The sequence below is a fragment of the Halyomorpha halys genome, unplaced genomic scaffold, assembly GCF_000696795.3.
Source record: "Halyomorpha halys isolate HHAL.00 unplaced genomic scaffold, Hhal_1.1 Scaffold116.1, whole genome shotgun sequence".
Lineage (NCBI taxonomy): Eukaryota > Metazoa > Arthropoda > Insecta > Hemiptera > Pentatomidae > Halyomorpha > Halyomorpha halys.
In genome coordinates this window covers 1,720,978-1,741,783 of record NW_027105704.1, presented here as the reverse complement: position 1 = coordinate 1,741,783, position 20,806 = coordinate 1,720,978, and the positions used below count along the sequence as shown (strand labels likewise).

The window sequence follows — 20,806 nt, the reverse complement described above, 5'->3', positions numbered from 1 at the left end:
ATATATAAGTGATTTACAGTCACTAATACCTATCACTAATACTTTGACTTCAATTTGAACCCTTCTTTAAAAAATAAGCAATCAACCAGAAATTTTCAATTTACAGACCATATCCACTGATGCCAATCGGACGCAGCTGAAATCTATTTGTTTTTCATTAGGAGTCTGGTCTTAAAAAAATATAATCAGAACCACTAATTTGCTGCGTTTAATAGATATCAACTGACGAGATATTAGTTATTGTCTTTTTTTTGGGGGGGGGGGGGAGTGCTTATTCTAGATCTCTTTAATGACTTTGAAAAAGTATTTTCTGTCTCGTAGGATACTATCAGGTATAAGTTTTGTTGGTTATACAGAAAAATCAAGCCATGAGAAAAATTATAATAATTGAAAGTGTGGGGTTATGTAAAATGTTTTTTTTTCGAATCTTTAGTGTGAATGAAGGGGTAGGTTCCTATCTAACTACTGTGAAGTACTCTAACCTCAAAATACAATTAATAACAGTATTCAGATGTAGAAGGAGCTGTGTAAACTTCAAAACATCAGAAGCTCTAAAAAAAAAAAAAGAAACTTTGTTTTCTAAAAATTTATTGCTAGTAAATAACACCTTCATACACTAACCCCATCAATTCTGCAAAAAACTCATAAACATCATTCCATGATGAGATTTCAAAGGCTCATTACTAGTATAAATATTGAAATATTCTAGATTAAATTTGTAGAAGATTTTAGGTAGCTAATCTAATTATTATTAGTGAAAGCATAACGACTAATATTATAAAATACATAAATATATAAAAATCATAAATTCACCCGTTATTTCTTATTTTTAAAGTATTAACTACATTATATCTTCAAGGTCTTTTTTTTTCACAGATGAAGAAACTCTCGGACTCAACTACACCACTTTATGGGAGTTGCTCAAGTTTCAGACAAACCCTTACCTTCAAGACCTGCAAGGCCACTGGTCCTTCAACGACACAATAGACATCTCGAAGTACGAAGAGTTCGACCATACTAGGTTTCAAGGTGAGTCTGACATTTGAATTTCGGATGTTATAAATTTTAGTCCTACATATTTCTAAGAAAAGGTATTGTTCTGTTGGTAAGCCACATGCATTTTGATACCATTAATTAATTTAAAAAATGATTATTTTTTTATAATAAAATTTAAATTGCCTTTGAGTATTTTTGAAGGGTTATAATAATATATCATTTTTAATTTTTTCAATGCCAAATTTAACCCTTCTTTACTTATTATTTTTAATAATAACATGTTGCAAATCTTATTTACAATAGACTAAAGTACTTCAGTCTTGACTCAGCCTTATTAAGAGAAACATATTCTGAAGGCAATAAGGTTTTATTAATAATCAAATTAAACTTAAATGATAAATATCTTCATAACATTTTTTTTAAACAATTGATTTTTATAATAACATTAGATAAATGGTCTGTGGATATCAAATTAAGGAATAAAGAATTATATTTGGTAAAATGGCGGTTTAAGAAAACAAATTTAACATAAAAGGATGAGAAGCTAAAGAAAAATTTAAGTCAAATTTTTAATGTTAAATATAATATGTATATAATAAATCTGTATCACAACACATAAAATCAGGAGTTCAATACTTCCTAAGAAAGTACTACTACTAGACCAACAGTTGTGCTAGGAGGTGATTTAGTCAGAATCACGTTCGACTGCCAGATTGTTCTCCGAATTAAGTGTATCTACTTTCTGAGGCTGGGTGGACCCCGCAGTGCTCCGGAACTACAGTTCAGTCAACCTCAGGGTTGTCTCACGGCAACAGTACCATATATATGCATATATGTTTTTATTTAAAACTTTTTTTTATACTAGCATTGTTTTTCTTTAATTGTGAATTCATTCAAAAGTTGCAGCTTCATTCTGAAGTGCAGTTTTGAAGATAGGTTTAAGATCATAACATCCAAAATAATAAACAATTGGTCCCATTTAGATGGACAAATAGAATCCATTTGTTCTTGAAAGATCATATTTGATAAAATAAAGCTTCATTTTTGTATCAAAATATCTAGGTTTGCACTTTTTATCGATTTTTCTAAATTGACCCTTTTCTAAATTATTAATTAATTTACATTAATTAATTATACTGCGCTGTTCTGTATTCTGTATATAAAAATTAAAGTATTGAAAACAATAAATTTTAAATCTAGTCGATGAATACTAAATTTAATGATGAAACAGGTAAGTAATTAAAATTACCATGAAATGGATCTTAAAAGGCCCTTAAAAAGCTGAAGGATGATTCTCAGCGGTACATTAGATGAACTTTATCTTCTAATTGCCTGGAAATGAACTTGTTCATTTGTTGAACGAGGCAATCCGTCTGTACTGACATTACTTATTTAGATCAAAATGTTAATTATAATTTGAAATTATGCTAATTACTTCAGTACTGCTTAATGAATAAGCAGGGAACACTTCAAATTCAACCACTCTAATTAAAATGTGCCCTTCCTTAGCTTAGAAGAGATTTTAATATGCATACAAAACCGATCTCTTCAGCATCATCTCTCCTGTTTTGTAAAACTTTGTAGAGTACATATTCACAGGCTTATATGTTTTCAATAAAACATATAATCAACTATATGTTTAATGTAACTATAATCAATCTGATAAAAATTTATTTGTAGAAAATTATAGATATTTACACAAATAAATCATTAATCGAATAAGGGAAGGATGCAGATTGGGGACGCTGATTTCAATGAAATTTTTTGGGGGGTTTATCAGTCGAAATATATAGTTTTAAATAATTTTGGAAATTTTTTTAAAGTATTCTGGATCTGCTTTGGATGTATATGGTTGTATATATACAATCGATTTTTTTTCGTAGAGATTAAAAAAAATGATGTGTTAAATGAGTTTAAATAAATTTTTAAAAAATACCAAAACCAAAAGACTCTCAGTAAATTAATCTAAAAATTTTTTTTGAAAAAAAGAAAGATTCGTTTTTAACATTTTTTGAAACTCCAAAATCCAAATTTTCATATAAATCAAAAATTATAAATTTAAACCGTTAATTAATGAGTTTCATAAAGTACAAAAAACCATTTTATCTGGCCAGTTAAGAAAAATATATTCCCTGCAACATGATAATACACTATCGAAAAGATTGAAATATTTTTAGAAATTAAAGAAAGAACTAAGTTTTGCCTCAGTGACTTATATTAGGTATATATAAGTAGCTCAGTTACAAGATTGTGTGGTCCACGAAGCAAGTAGTTCTCAGGAAAGTATATTTCACATTTAATAGCTAAAATAAAATAATAAACACTTAATCGTTTTTGTCGTGAAGATGGTAATCATTAATAATTATTAATTATTACGTCTTGCTCAACTGGTCCGAATGTGAACTGCACTGATTTTCAACCAAATAGCTTGGATAGATTATAAAACCTAAAATAATTACAAATTATTATGGGACAGATGATGAGATCTACAATAACAATGTCTTAACTCATTTTGTGAAAATGACAGTGATTGTAACAACTTATAATGTTGTTATGGTTAAATTAATTTTTTTAATGCTTTTTTATAAATCTTTGTAGAAAATAAAAACTGTCTACAACAGTGTTTCCCAAACTATTTTGTCCTACCGTCCCCTTTCAAGAAAAATATTTTAGAAATTAATTTTTTTTTTAAATTTTAATAGTAATTAATAGGAAATATATATGTATTAATGTGTTTCTAACTTTTACGTAAAATATAGTAAAGAAATGTGTAAATTAGAAACATTAAACTTTAAAATTATGAAACTATTTTATTGAACTCAGAATATAATGTAATAAAAAGATTAAACATTCTAAATCATCCTAATGAGAAGGATGAAGCTGGTATGTTGCTACCAGTTATAGTCGCACTATTTGTGAGTGAGCTTTAACATCCTACATCACAACAATCTGACCTTTGTTTGAGTTATATACGTGTAATAATTTCAAAGAAATCTCATAATGTATTTTTCAAAATCTTCTTTCTTTATACTATGACCGCAGGGTATTAAGTAATTAAGCCCATAATGCACATGTGGCCATCACCGCCCCCTGAATCATTACAGCACCCACTGGGGGGCGGTGGCACCCAATTAGAGAATCACTGGTCAACAGTATAATAAGGCATTTTAAATTACTACAAGCTCATAAAATAAATCAGTACCACTATACCCCATAAAGAGTGGGTGCAGGATTTTGTAAGACAGTAGTGTTACTTGTCCAGCGGTTGTGCAAAGAAGTGATTTGACTAGAATCAAACTCGACCGCTAAATTGTTTACTCAGTTATGAGTACCCAACATATGTAGCTCGGTGGCCCCGGCGGGCTCCAGGACCCACAGGGTTGACTCACGGTATAACTGAAATAGAAAATAATTATCTGCCAAAGCTGGATTCAAACACGGGTCCTTTAAAGTTTGTAGTACAGTGCCTTAAAAATGAGCTACCCAATCTATCAACATGAAAACTAATAATTAATCATTTGTCCCTTATCCCTCAATCTGTGACCAATAATTTTACAATAAACTTTTCCATACCCTATTTTGCCGAACTTACATCTTGCAAATTTTCAGCAGCTTTGATGAAAACAGCCGACAAATACGTACAGTTTTTTAAATCGTTTTGTATATTTTAAAGTAATTTTAAGTATTTTTCCATAAAAGTAACTGGTAGGCTGAAGTTATTTGCCAAAATATTTGGAGTATACGAGGTAATTTAAATTTTCATATTTTGAAAGCTCGCTCAATATGAACAAGCAAGCGTTTATTAATTTTTATTTTAATATTTAGAATGATTTTAATTTTTTGTTGTGTCTGTTTTGTTTTTTTAATGAAGGCCAATTCAGTTCGTTTTTGTTGTTTCAATTTATATACCTTTGTTAAGCAATGGTTTCCGAGCGAAACGAATTTCTTTTTTGTGGTTATTTGTTGTAAAAATAGATGTCTTTTATTTATTGTTTATCGTTTAAGATAATTAACAGTTTGAAGTTACAAGTTTCCTGTAGCGACCAAAATCACATGAACTGCGCCCACATATTCAACGTTGTTAAAGCAAAGCTGCTCATTAGAAAGGGCTTCAACCATCTCGTTATTTTGTGTGGAATTATTATAAATTCAACGAATTCCCTCTATTAATTTGTACAAGGAAAACAGCAAATATTTCACCTAGATACAACATAACAAGCTTTTGTGACAGATATCAAAATGATTAAAGGATAATTAGTGACAGATTTTATACGTTATTAATATTTTGATTCCTAGAGTTCACATATTGAAACAAAAGCAACAATAAAATTTTAAACAAATACATTTTCCTTGTGTAATTTCATTCTGTCCTAGTTTGAAATTGCTGATACTAGCCCTAGTTATGTAGTTAAATTAAGTTAGTTCTGTGTTGTATCTGAGCGCAGTTGGGGTTGGTCAGAATTATAACAGAAGAGAACCATCAAGACAAGTTTAACAGTAGATTTACAACGATGTAAATGGTACCGAGCTGCGTCGCCAGTCCTTTGTTATTAACTCTAAGAGTATACATCACTTTAGGGCCTTCCCAAATTAACAGATGTTTAGCCGAGGTAGATAAAACCAGGAGTGTAGTCTACTTACCAGAATTTATTGCCTTCCTTGGAATTATTGTAACTTTTCCCCAAAACGTAGACATAAAAACATTTAGCCACATTTCATATGTATATATATATTTTTTAAAATCATGTTTCAGTCCCCTACAGTCCTAAATCGCATCGTTCCATGCGCCTGGCTTTGCCACGATTGTCTTTTGAATGGGTGTCATAGTTTTGCTATATATTTTCGCTTTTTAGCTTTTAAAATAAATGAACACATTCCTTTCTGTGTATTATTTCTTTTACATATTCTCACATACCCAATAGCCCTATAGGCTAATATATATAAAATAATTAAAAGTAAATAAAGCTCAGAATATGGGGTTTGAAATCTATAAAAGTAAGGAAATGAAAAATAAAAAATATTACGAAAGGAACTCTGAAGTTTATTTCTACTATCAAAAGAGAAGAAATTATGTTTTACCATTACTGTCCAATGTGCATACCTAAAAATGTGTTTTAACAGAAAATTTGTGGTACCAAAACAGTTCTAACCATCTTGATGTAACTTGTTAAAAGTATTTGTAGGGCAAACTTAGGTGAATAGGCGCAGGTCTATCAATCTTCGAATTCGGGCTAGGGCGTTGACTTTTTTCATTAAGTAACGGTCCAACAAAATAAAAACTTGAACCTCCACCATGGTTAGGTTGTATAGGACTTCAATAGGAGTCTTGTGCCGAAGAAAAAAAAAAGTCTTTTCACTAAAATCGTGATATTTTTCGTAAACAGAATAAAAACTTTATGAAGAAAAAACAATTTTTACGTATTACTCAAAAAGTATATAATTTATGGAAAATTATTTTTAAAAAGTTTGGAGTTGAAGTTGAACTTTGGAACCTTGTTTTTAGGGTTGATGATAGACTCTTGATTTACTATAATGGCTTTTGTAAACGAACAAAAAACTAACTTCCCTCACAATACGTTCAATACAAAAATCTAATTATAACATAGCCGAAGGCACTTTTTCTCTTAGCATTTTTTTTTACTTTGAACCAAATTTACAGGCCAACCTAGTCATATTCGACTGACGAAGACAAAATTCCGGTACAATAAAGGCTTCATTAACGCTAAATTTTGAGCACCACTTAAGCACTGAATATTCTGTTAAAGAGCGATAATTGAGATTTGAATTTATCCTTCCATTGCAGACTGAGTTGGTTCCAAGAAAGGTAGAACCCTAGAATTATTTCAATTGGTAAAAGTTTCCATCAAAGAGGACCATTACCCAAGCCTCAGATTAGAAACTTGTGGTTAGAGATTTAAATGATCTCGCCAAGTTCTCCCTGATCGCTTCCCAATTATCACACGAAATTGAGGGAAAGGAAATCATTAGGTGGATTTAATGGTTCTTTTTCGTTAATTCTGTCTTATTATATATACAATTTTATATTATTGATGAGTTGTACGATAGATAATTAATAATAAACAATATTGAAGAATTCATTATTTGATTTTTTCCCCTCTTTTTTTGAAAGCGGAAAAAATAGTCAGGAATTAACTTCTTCATCAAGAGTTAATTTTGCATATTTTTCGATTACTAATATTCTTAGCACGTGTATTCCATCTGCAATATGCAATATACTTGATAAGGGTAAGAAATTGTCTTGAGCTCGTGGGGCTCTGGCCCTCTCACTTAAGTATTGACTTTTCATTGGATCACGGAGAGAAGCGCTGGGATCTATTGGAGCTGCTTTCGCCACAGAGCGGGAATTCCTGAATGTCTGTTAAAATGGAATTATTTTATTTTTATTTCTTTAATTAGTGATTGTATTGTTTAATTAGTATTAGTAAATTATTACTTTACTTTGTTTACATCTGTAATATTTCTTTATCATTATTATTTTATGTTTTTTTTTCTCACGTGTTGAGAATCTAAGGTGGAAGAACAGAAGTCTAACCACCATCATAATATTATTACTTTTATAAATATTTAAAAATTTTATGACTTGCTGTGTCTAAGAGAACTGACTGTTGAGCCTCTCTTAGCACATCAATAGGTAATTTTAAACTATCCGTGCCTGTCACGTTGATTTCGGCATCAGCTCATCCAAATGATATAATTCCTTCAATTATATAGCCAGTTCCTGATATATACTATTATTATTATCTTTCGGTTTTATTTATTATATTTTTTCATTATTTTACCCTGTATATATAGTATAAATAAACAATTAGAACTCGAATACACATTCATCTTATCTAACCATAATTTATTTTTTTTTCAATTAAAAAAAATATTAAGTATTAATATGTAATAATAATAAGTGAATGAATACTCACTTCATTAATGTTAATCAACTTAGTTCATCAATTATAAATGATCGTGTAATACATTTAATTCATGTAATAAATAAAATACTTTTCTTTCTTTTCCTTTTATTAGATACTTAGAATGTTATTTATCTACAAAGCTGACTTTTACTACGGATCTTAAATACCAAGATAGCTCTAGGGAAATTCTCTGCCAACTTATTTGTTCGAATATCATGTCGGGAATCTTTCTTATCCATGAAAATAAATTTTAATATTTTTCCATATAGTTTATTTTACAGTACTGTATTGTCTGCTCTGCAAAATATGGTGAAAATAATTTCCTAGACTCATATCATACTAATTAAAATAATATCATTACGTTGCTTGTGGGTGTTGGAATAGTACTCATAAATGATTTGATAAGAATAGAAATAAACAAATTTTTCATTTTCCTTCATTGGAAGCACAAATCTCTGAACTGGTAGCTCAGGAAGGATATGCGCTTTTGAAAAGATGAATATTTTAGGATGATTGATTAATTAATAACATCGTGAAAAAATATTTATCATATTATCTAAATAGCATACAAATGGAAGTATAAACAAAATTATCTAATTGTAAATACACGGATATTCAGGTGTGATAGTTATTTTAAGATAATTAAGTTTATTTGAAAGATGTCTCATCTTATTTATTTTTTAATCCAAAATATATATATTCTAAGTAATGACTACATACTATACTATAGTATTAGTTATATTTTAATTATTTATTAATTATTAGTATTATTAAGTAATATTTGTGGATTTAGAATGTAATCCTATGACTGCAAAAAATAACTAATGGCAATACCAAAATAAAAATTAAAAAGATTAGAGTTTATTTTATATACAAGAGGAATATTTTGGAATTTAAAATATATATTTTGAAAATTAAAATTGTATTATGTTGTATACAATGCTATTAGATTTTTTAAATTTTATTATTTATACAATACATACATAAGCAAAGATTTTATATACCAGATAGAGTGTGATTTAAAAAAAGAATTATATGATTGAAGAATGAAGAAATAAGTCTTAGGAGTTGTAAACTTTTTTTTTGTTTATTTTAAATATTATTTCATTATATAACATAAATTAATTGTGTGATTCTCTTCCTTGACAATTCTAATTTGGTTTCACTTTCAATGTGGTTATTGAAAAAGTGCCTACTGCTAAGGTGGAGGATGTCGTGTGCTATACAATAACACTAAAAAGACCACAGGACTTCTTTGCCAATCTTCCGAGCGAGGTCCTTCAAAGGACTGACGAAGACATAGGAGGTCTTCTCATGCATGAATAAACGTCGAGCTCCTTCTTGATATTACTCTTCCTTCATTTTCTTTCGCATCCTTCTGTCTCTATTATTCAAGTCCCCTTCGGTTCCTCATAAGAAACGAAGATTTATATTAGGATGCCACTTTGGCAGGAAGAGGAATCGATGAAACATGAATCTTGTCTCGCTGCTTATGTAACCTGATATGAATTGGTATTCACAGTAATGGCATTGTTCTAAATGTCATGATTAAATTTACATTATATTATATTGTTTTCAAATATTGTTATTATAAAACATAATATAATATTATATTACATATATTATATCCTGTAATAATAAAAATATTTTAATTGCAAAATAAAATTCGACAAAATTTCAAATGGGTATTGTGTAAAAAAAAAAAAATTAAAAAGTGGCTATCAAACATAAGTTTTAATGATATAGATGTAAAAAACAAAATTACAAAACGAAAAAACACAAGATCAATCTAGAGTGTTAAAAGGTAATAAAAAATTATCAATAGCAATTTAAGTTTAAGAAAATTAATTTTGACTTTTTTTTTTAATAAAAATAATAAACTTTAAATGGAATAGATCATATACCTGGAAATAATTAGCTAAAGAATAGTACTTGGTCTAATAGAATAGCACGGTCTGGGCATTGTGAAGAATATATTTTTAATAGAATGAAATGAAATTTTATTCTGTGACACTTAGGTCCCTTAAGAATAATTATAATGAACATTTGAATCTGATTGTTTAGTGGTTTACTATTTTAAAATTTTTTATTTACTAAGTAACGACACAATCAATAAAATAAATAATAATATAAAAAATAAAAACAAAAGACCTTCAGACTTGATGTTTATAAATACTCAAAACATAAATTAAGCAATAAATATATAATAGTTGACAATTTGATATTGAAATAATTTAATAGAGAAGATAAATTAAAATATATACATATATTTATTTTATTGTTACATAATTAAAAATGATTGATAGTTGATGAGTAGGAGAAATAGTTTTTATCGTATTTATGAAGTGGATAGAGAAACACGGCGTGAAGAAATCGAGGCTACAGGGAGACTCTGACAGAGATAATCTGCTAAAAACAGGGCAATGGTTATCAAAGCTGGGAAAGTGAGTAATTATTGTTTTCATATAAAAAAGTAATAGAAAATAATTTGGATTGTAATAGCTTCCAACGACACAAAATTGTAGCAAAAGAAAATATCTGTCTACACTAAATCTACCTAAAAATGGAATATCAGAAAAACAGGCACAATCTCACTTTACTTTACTGTGTTTGGAGAAACGTCAATTGATTATCCTTAAAATAATTTAAAAATATTCCATACCTATAAAATTTTGAATAGCAAGCACAATTTTTCTGGCCATGCGATTATTTGTGCTAACATTAAAATCGATATTGACTTCTCGAGGTTCCCCTGAATCGTCTATAACCATTTTTATTACTGCCAAGGGATTTTCAAAGAACATCCCTTGTTTATAGCCGACTATATTTCTCTATCGAACTAAAGAAGGAAAAACCTCGATCATTCGAAAAAAGATCTTTTGGGATATATTCGAGGAGCCTTTATTGCCACTTCAGCGAAATGTGAACCTATATCCACGCTTTCATCAATATTTCAAAGAAATGTGTTACATCGCTGAGTTGTAAATCAACACTTTCCTCAGAGTAGGGATAGACACACGAGTATTTTTGCGATGTAAAAATAATTTTATTCGAATAAGACAAAAAAAGTGTTAATTATTCATAAATAAATTACTATAATGTAATGTTTTATGTAACTTTAAAAACAATACCAACTTCACCAATGCTATGCTCTATTGATTGCATATATCCCACGATATTTTGGGAATCAATTTTTTTTTAATGAATTATATGAATATTTATTCTATTGAAATATTTATGCATGGAATATTTTATGAATAAAAAGCTACAGTTCAAGATGTGCAGTTTTTTGTTATTGTTTTGAAACACCACATTTACAAATAATTATTTATAATTTTATTTGAAGGAGAAAAAAATATTTTAAGAAAGGTGGTTTTAAGTTTTTCATGTTTATTAATGACCTCATTATTTTCATTAAACAAACCTGGTGTATGTAATTTTCTCTTTATATTTTTTTTAATTTGGCTAAAGTCCTTCATTGTGGACCTCAGAGTGGAAAACTAAAGATTCATTTCTCGGGGCGACCGCGAAATAAATATTGACTGACTGACTGACTAGGTGGGAATTGAACCAGCAACCTTCTCAAATAAACAATCCGGGACTCCTCAATGTCCTGTTTTTGCTATAAGGTCCTGAAAATTAATTTTTTCTTTTACTTATTAAATTTCAATTCACATCTTCATTTCCTTAATTTGTTTCCTCTAAAAAAATTTTATTTATTCATTTTATTTTTTTCTTAAACACTTTGCAAAATGCTCAAGTGATCGGCGTTGAAAACGGGATAAAATACTTGAATTGTTTTATTTTTATAATATCTCTTACATAAAAAATATTATTAGAAGAACCTTTATTAAAAATTTCATTCTTCGGTTACTGCACCAATAATTATCATCCCATGGGTCATAGCCGTCATAGCCAAAAGACTTTCTAAATAAATGATTTATTCAGAAATAAAATAATTTTTCAACTCGAACTGGTATTTCTGAATTGTTCATTCGAAAATTTTATATATATTATAATTCATATTATATAATTATTTAAAATTTAAGAGATTCAAAAACTTAAAAAAAAGTATATGTGATTCACAAATTATTAATAATTAAAAAATAATGAAATATTTAATTAGTCACATATACATTTTTCTTTAATATTTTTTAAAAATCATTATGGAGGGTAGTTATATTGTTCGTTAGCTATGATGAAGACCTGAAATTCTGGCCAAACTGTTGGTACTGATAAATATTTTTCCTTCTTTTTTTTCCTTGTTGGCCTCACCTCCAACCATTTTCTAAAAAAAAATAATAAAAAAACACAACAAATTGACTAAACACAGATACGGAATTAAATTTTGTATTAAATATCTGAATATTTATTTATTTACCGCGAAAAAAGGTTTCCACTCTTTGATAGTGAGAAAGTAAGAGTACTTAATGAAGTTATCAATTGTTTTATTAAGAAAATGTAGAAGTATGACCATTAAGTTTATCTTTTAATCACGATTGAAAATGTATTAAAATTGATATAAATATTAATTAAAACAGTATTAAACCAATTAGTTAGAAAATGATTAGCGATTTGGAAACCTGACAGTTCTTAGCTGAGTTGCCCTCTTGGGAATTTAGCTAAGCACTCCATAAGAAGTTCATCAGACGAGCTTACTTTTTGTAATGAGCCAGCTACTTAAGGCCTTGGTAATTTCCTTCCTCTCCATCTTGCCTCAGTCCTAATTATTTACCTGTCTTCCTCTCTTCTTCTTTATCCTTTTACTTTTTAGTTACTATTGAGTTTTTATACCCTAACGCTAACAGTTTCAATGCACTGATAGTTAAACTAATTTCTTATTCAAATACTATGTTTCATAGAAATTTTTTTTTTGTTTATTTATTTTTCCTGTGTTATCGTAGCGGTTATAATAAGAAGTTTTTAATACACTGTCAAAAAGATAAGCTGTTTTTAAAATTATTAACTTACTATAACTAACTATGATTTATAATTACCAAGTCCAGGTATCATGGTGAAAGCTGTTGCATCCACTACAATCGTATACACTATGACATTAGGTATGACGAAGATAGGTTCACTTTCACCATGTAGATAGTAGCAGTATTACTGTCCCACTGTTCCCTAGTGCTACTAAAGCAGAGAAAATGTTCAATAATATTATTAACGAACAGTACGCTTACACCTTACGCTCATTCTACTGACATATTTTTACCTAATGTGTGAAATGAGTTATAGTCCACTCAATTTATTTTATTTCACAAACTACAGTATAGTGGGGGTGGGTATCTCAGTTGCTACTAACGCCAAGGACCCGCTTTGTATCCGGCTGTGGCAGACTTTTGGTTTCACTGTAGCCGTGGGTTAGTCTTATGGGTTTGAAAGTCCTTCAGGGTCCACCCAGCCTCATAAAGTGGGCACCCTTCGCTAGGGAAAAATCTGGCAGTCGAACATAATTCTGACCAAAACACCTCCTTGCATATCCATTGGTATAGTAACAGAACTTCCTTACAAAATACTGTACCTCTTACTCTGCAAGGGTAGTAGCTGTACAAATTTAATTATTACTTTTTAATTCTACATTATTACTTTTGAAAAAAATTTCAAGAATTAATTTTTTTAAGTAGTGCTAGGCCCAATACGGCCACACAGGTAGCACCTGGGTATGGCGGCTCCTTATTTCCTAGATTAAATGGAGAATCTTGAGCAAATAATTATCGAACTGAAGACAAGTGGATGAGGTTGTTATATAGAAACATATGATTCTGAGGATAATTTAGGCAGGAAAACTCAATTTTTAACTAAAATACTCCAATTTAACGTTTAGAAAAATTAAATAAGCTGAAATGTGAAAAGGAGTATTGAGAATATTCTTACAAGAAAATTCTAGTTTTCCTAAAATGTCACATAGCACCTTCATTTTAATACAAATTTAACTAACTTTGATATTTTAATAAATGCAGCCTAGCTTACTGAAAAACAGGTGAATGCATTAATTTATTTATGAATCTTATATCAGCTCAATTACTTGTTAGTTGCCATTTATTGTTTTTACTAATATGTTAATTGTTGTAGAACAATTAATGATCCAATAGTCAAACGGGTTTTATATTAACATCTTATTATTATTTGCTCACTATCTTAAAATTTGCTTATATTATCAGTTATAGTATTGTTTAACGAGAGAACGAATTCTTAAATAAGATTACAGTCGCCGGGGATAGAAAAATAAAGTAGATAATCCCACGGACAAAGGCCTATTTGGTGTTCCGTAGTGATTTCGGAGAGATTGTGTATAAGCTAAAATTCTCTCATATTTACTTTTATTTTTTATTACCTGACAATGGTTAGATCTATTTTTACGACTAAACTTAATGTTTATTACATAACAATACAAACTTTAGTGCGCAAAAAAGCCGTTTATACTGTTCATGAGATTAAGTTTTCAACTTAATACTTGTTCCTAACTTTATAACTTTTCCTCTATGCACTTATTCATTATATATTATGTCATGTCCAATCTAGTTTCACCATTTTAGTTATCTTTAAACAAACAGAATTATTATTTTAAGTAAGTTAAAAAAATAATAATTTTGGGAAGCTTAAGGCACCGTGACTGTTAATACATTTGCCTGTTCCTGGCTTGTAAATATATTTTTTAATTTCTTGAGACTGGTATTTATTTATTAAATAAATCAAATTGTATCAGTGGTTAGTCTCAAAACTTTTTATTACATCAATAGTCCAACGTTTCGGCCATCCTCAAGGACAATCTAAATATTTAACAGCTTATTATATACTCATTTGTAACAATTATAACAACAACATTATCACTAATAATATAACATACCTTCAAATATAAATTCTCACCTCACATCAAAATTTAAAATTGTTTTGCAGGCTATTCTGCCCAGGTCATTAATTGTAAGTCAAACACACCCTATAAAAAGTTAATTATTAGAGAGTCATATTTATTATTAATAAGCCTACCTAAGCTTATGTTTAGTTACCTATTTTTTTAATACTTCATTAATTTTTAAAACTTTTAATTTTTAATTAATCCACACTATCACTATCATATAAACAAACTATTTATAACCTTCCACACACTCGGGTCAGCCTTGGTTTTAAATTAATTCTTAATTAATTTAATTCATATTAAAATTAATTGTAAATAGTAACAAAATTTTTTTCATAAATTTATTTTACTTAAAATCTCTGCATAATGTTGGTTTAAATTCCTTGTATCTGTTTTAAAATTAACTGTATAATTGATGTTCTCTGATGTATAAATTGACTCAAGTATTTTTCTTTTGAACATAGTTTTCTTTATTTAAAATTATGGTGTTATCAAAATCAAAATTATGTTGGTTTTTAGCTGCATCTTGCATTAATGCTGTTTTATTGGGATCCTTTTCTTTATTTCTTGTATCATTTCTTTGAATGATTGTTTAAATTTATTGCTTATGATAATAAACAAAACTACACGTGGGTTATATTTATTACATATTTCTTCCTTAATATATTTCATTACTTTATGAGAAAGAAACTAGGAGAAACATTTTGTTTTTTACATCTTTGACCTTCAGAACTTTTCAAGGTCACGTATAAAAGGTAAAAACTGCATATAAAAAGTATTTTGACTTAAAAGTTTATGCATTTGAACAAAAAAAAATCTCATTTCGAGTCTAACTAAAATAATGGAATATACCAGATTACAAAAAAAAAAAAATCTTGCTAAGTTAAAAGTCAAAGAGGTTTCCGTTCCAGACGATTCTAATTCAAACATATCATCACTTTACCTTTAATAGTTGCAAGCTCATATCATTTCTCTATAGCACGTGGAAGGGTGATAAAGTGACCTCAACGTTATAAAGCCATCTAAACGAGAAAACCACGTGGAGGAAGGGAAATCGGTATCAGATGTCGACCTTGAGTGCGGTCCGTACTGGTTCTAATTGATTTCATTACTTAACCAAGAAATAATTTGCAGCATAATTTTAATCTAGTAATTATCTAACGTCTTTTATAACGTTATGGTCATAAGAAATTTATTATTGTTTCTCCAAATACTACAAGCAATGAAAAATAATTGAATTAAATTAAGAAACTAAGCCCTAATAAATTAAGGCTCAGACAGTGCTTCATACATAAACATTTCATGAGGTGAAGTAATGACACTAATCCCGAAGTGATGAATAGTTATTTCAAATTTTACAGTCGAATAGATTTTTCTATAAACTCTCCTTATACTTAGAAATATATTTTATTTCAGTAACCATTCTCTTACCATGCTCTAGAAGTATTTTTGGTAGTATTGTAATGAAAGCAAAATACCAGATATGGCCAGGCTCTCTTTCCGACCCAGTTTAAGGGTTAGTGGATATTGAAGATCCATCATCCCTTTTACTCTTCTGTGGTGGATAGTCCGGAATAATTACAGACGGCGAGAAGGGTGCGGTAATGTAAAACCGTTAATACTTAGTTTGCAAATTAGATCCCTTTCTCTAGTATAATATATAGGCTTATTTCTTTCGCTTTAGTTAAGCGAAGAATTCAGTGTGACTATATTCAGTTCAGCAATTGAAGATTAATAAAATAAAATGAATGATGTCGTTGAGTAAATCACTTAAACGTGTAATGAAATCAAAAGTTGATTAATTAAAAAAAATAAGCTTGATCTTAAATTGTCAACCAGATTTCAGACTTGAAAATTAATTCATGTAATTCTCGAAAATTTATTTTCTTTAACAATTGGTGTTCTGGCAATGGCCAGATGTTCCACTCAAGCTGAGTGCGGCTTTAGCGCATTTACTCAGCCTCTGCTGGCCCTTTACCAGTGACGTGGTGAGAGGGATGCGCTGGGATCACATAGAGCCGTGCTCTACCTCTCACACGTGGATATTGTATAAGAATAAAAATATGATGAGAGCTTAATTTTTATCTTATTATTATTATAATTTTTTTTTCTTTTCATGTACATACATTGATTTTTATCCTTCTCTTTAGAGGAGATTTTATTTATTTCATGTATTCTTTTCATTTATTTAATTTTATGTTATTTGTTAAATGAATATCATGCTATAAGGGAGCGTGGTAGCCATGTGGTAAAGCGCATTGCTACTAACTCTAAGGACCCAAGTTCGAATCCGGCTGGGCAGAAAATTGTTTTCTGTTACACTGTAGCCGTGAGTCAACTCCTGTGGATTCTGGAGCCCTCATCGGATCTCCCCATTCTCTTAATTTGGGTACTCTTAATTGGGTAAAAATCTGGCGGTCGGGCATGATCCTGACCAATCACCTCCTTGCACAACCGTTGATCTAGTAACAGTACTTCTTTACAAAGTATTGAACCCCTGACCCTTCACGGGTTGTAGCGGTACAGATTTAAATTAAAATTTTTATTTTACATAATGCTATTATAAATTTATATAAATAAAGGCTATTATTATTATTGTGTTATTTATTATTAGTTTTTTTTTATCATTTTAGTATGAATGTCATCACTATATATACAGTGACTATAGTTATCACTATTTCCTATTGCCAAAAAAACGTGATTGTACGTTACAGATTGTAATATTTATCAATAAATAAAGTACTACAATTAAAAAAAAAATTCTTTGAAAAAAGGTCAAAATATGACTAAATCTTTATTCTAAGTATTTAACTCTGATAAATAGCTCTGATTTATTTAATGTAAGATTAAAAAACACCAGATATTTTAAGGTGATTTTTTAGCGATATTTAATGCTAAAATAAAAAAAATTAAAAATTATTAAAAACGCTCTATTTTTTGTTTTGAAAATTTCAAGTAGCTATTTCATTATGTTTAGCGTAAAATTATATACTTAAAGAAATATTGACAATTAAGACAAGTGTAACAGTAAAGTATAATATTAATATATCATAGTATATTTATAAGGAAGCTAAATGAAGAAAATCAGAGTAAAAATTTTCTGACTTTTTATTTGCTTTTTCTCTTATATCTCATGAACGGGTGAATGGGAATTTTGTTTAATTTTCGTGGTCAAAAATATATCTTTACTATTTAGTGGAAGATCAGAAGGAAAACAGGTGTACTATTTTTTAAATTTTATATTATATGAATTGTCGTAGCTTAAAGTATTATCCGATTATTTATAATATAGGTAGATTAAAAGCAAATCAAGAGTAATGGTTTTCAAAATTTTAGTCGCTTCCAAATCTCGTTAACAGATACGTGGATTTTTGTAATTCTAACAATTTCCCAACTTTATAAATTTGTCCGAAACTCCTTGTTTTAATTTAATTTAGATTGGTCAGGGTTTGATGTGGTCAACAATTTAATTCTCAACTTCGATCTCTGCTGACCCGTAAACCTGTGTTATTTTCCGTTTTCGTGGTGGTGTTTGCAACTTTAAAACGTGTTTAATGTGAGTCTAACCCAAATATTTGTGATATGAGCATCGGAGCATTGCTGTTTGAATGTACTGAAATGATTTAAAACAAGAAGTTTTATCTTTGATTTAGGGTTTGTTTATTCCCTCCTAATATGTAGTCCACATGCCGATTTTTAGTGGAAGGTTAATCCAAGTTAGTGTACATTTCTGTTTGTGGAATCCTTTTATTGTCAAAGAAAACTGGAAAGCGTGTTTCGCGTCGAAGTTGATTTGATGTCATTTAGTCGGATTTTCCGGAGTTTAAATTAGCCATATAATTTTGTTAAGTAATGTAATGTAGTACAGTGAGCAAGGCAATTATTGAAATTTTATATATTTTCAAGATTGCTGTGTCATCTGCATGTTATAATTGTTCTTGGAGCTATAATAATAAGGCGATCCTGCTGAGATAGGCCTAAAAGAAGATAGTTCAGACCCGTACCTGGCGGAGAAAAATCTACTAAAAAGAAGTCCAAGGGAATGAGGTAGTATGTAAGCCAAAGCATTGTTTCGAGTTTAAAAAGAACTCCTGGTGCCAAACTCAATGAAATGCTTGAACGAGGTCCAGAAATGGGCCAATTGCATATAAGATATGCTCTAGTGGCATGGATATGAATTACGTTACTCAGTGTATTTGATGTACTGATATCATTGGATGATCTATAGTATATTAAAAAGTTCTTTGTGTACGTTATCGAAGATTTTGAAACCGAAAGGAAGTAAACTGATCAGTCTGTATGATGAGAATGTGTTTAGGTGTTCTTGTTTGGATTGTAAATCACTAAAATATAAGAGCGTTTCGATCGAATAGATAATTAAATTGTTATAGATATCTCATCATAAATTGGACTTAAGGATACTCTATCTTCCCCAGGTATTTGTTGAAGAGTTCAACAACCTCAGTTTTATTCAAGTCATGCCCTGGAGCTTTTCTTTCAGGCAACTTTTTGATTTGTTTAGCGACGTGGGTCGGGGTGAGGAAGAAGAAAATGTCATTTGTAGGGGTGTTCTAAAGTGGAATTTAAAATAAAAATAAGTAGAAAAAAATTATCAGAAATGTATTTAATTAGATTTTTTTTTAAATGTTATTTCTAAGGTTTTTTGTATTATTAAAAACAATATTTTTCTAGAATTGTCATTGATTAAGTAATTAAATAAATACACTTTCTTAAAATATAAAGGGTTTCGTAGAAAAAGAAAAAAGGCCCGCTCAGAAGAAAAGATAAAGACTTAATGCTAAAGAAGATTGTAAACTGTGGTAAGGAGGCTGAAGGAATTCTTATTCCCGTAAATCCAGTGTTCCCTTTGTATATGTTTTATTCCTGAAGGATGCCTTGTTCAGAGTTAAAGGATAAACAAAGAAGTTCCTAAGTTGCTCTTTGCCTGCAGATCACGAACAGCTTCTGATTACGACTTCACCTAGTTTCTACTTCATTTCTATCTTCTTAGGAAACAAGTGTAGCTCATGATCCTAATTTTCTCATTAGTATTATTTCATTTATACTATGAGTGACTATTATGATCAGAAATAGGTCAAAAATATAATAACTAATCAACGAGAGCGAAATCTCAAAAGAATGTGTTAAAGTGTATTAGGAAGATTTATTATTTCTATGTGATTAGTCTCCGTTAAACTCCTGTTGTAAGGTGTGCTGTCTCCTTACTGCAATTATGCCAGAACTTTTCCTGTTCTGATGATACCAGAACAGTATAAACGTTGAATAGATAATTATGGACTAGATTTTGAGACACTTAAACCTTTGAAATAATATAGAATTGCGCAGTAAGATTCATTTTCAGGATCACCAGAGATGCGCATAACTATATAACCCAGTATTACGCCAAGCTGAACTGGCTCTATCCATCCTTCCGATGCCAGTATTTCCTAGCTTCCTTTCTATTCCAAGTAATTAGTACTCAGTGTCTCTCCCATGTCTTAGAAAACCTGCAATCCAAATTCCAGTCCAATCCCTACTATGTCTATGTCCCATGTATCTGACACCTATCCTCCAACTCACCGAACTCCATTTTCTTTAATATACGTCATGTACTAACCCGTCCCTTGTTTAAAACCCTTTTATTTCACTACCTTTTACTTCACCAATCTAATCCAATCTCATAATAGTTCAGAAAATTTGTAACTAACATCTTGTTTTGATTTTTTTTTCTATTTAGTCAGTCATTTTTTTTTTCTCTGTAGCTAGAATTATTAGCTATATTATTTAATATAAGTTTTAATTAAGTGCGGCCACATTGTTTTTGGACCATATAAGTTATTGTATACATTATACTACAATTACCTTAAAATTGTTCTAAAGAGACATAGTCCCAGAATAATAAACTATTTTTCATTTCATTTCATTTCAAATAATAAAGGATACGTTTTATATATTATTGCAGATGACTCTCTCTCTCTCTCTCTCTCTCTCTCTCTCTCTCTCTCTCTCTCTCTCTCTCTCTCTC

The 20,806-nt window shown here is 29.5% G+C and overlaps 1 protein-coding gene across 3 annotated transcripts in view; it reads left to right on the top strand.

Moving 5' to 3' along the window:
- LOC106677973 (zwei Ig domain protein zig-8) overlaps positions 1-20,806 on the top strand; it is a 334,034-nt gene that overhangs the window by 206,056 nt on the left and 107,172 nt on the right. For all 3 annotated transcript variants that reach the window (XR_010845080.1, XM_067053234.1, XM_067053232.1), the window contains exon 4: positions 877-1,029. Coding sequence is in view for 2 of the 3 variants with exons in the window: in XM_067053234.1 (XP_066909335.1) it covers positions 877-1,029 (153 nt within the window). In the remaining variant the exon portion in view is untranslated. The remainder of the gene's footprint in view (positions 1-876; positions 1,030-20,806) is intronic.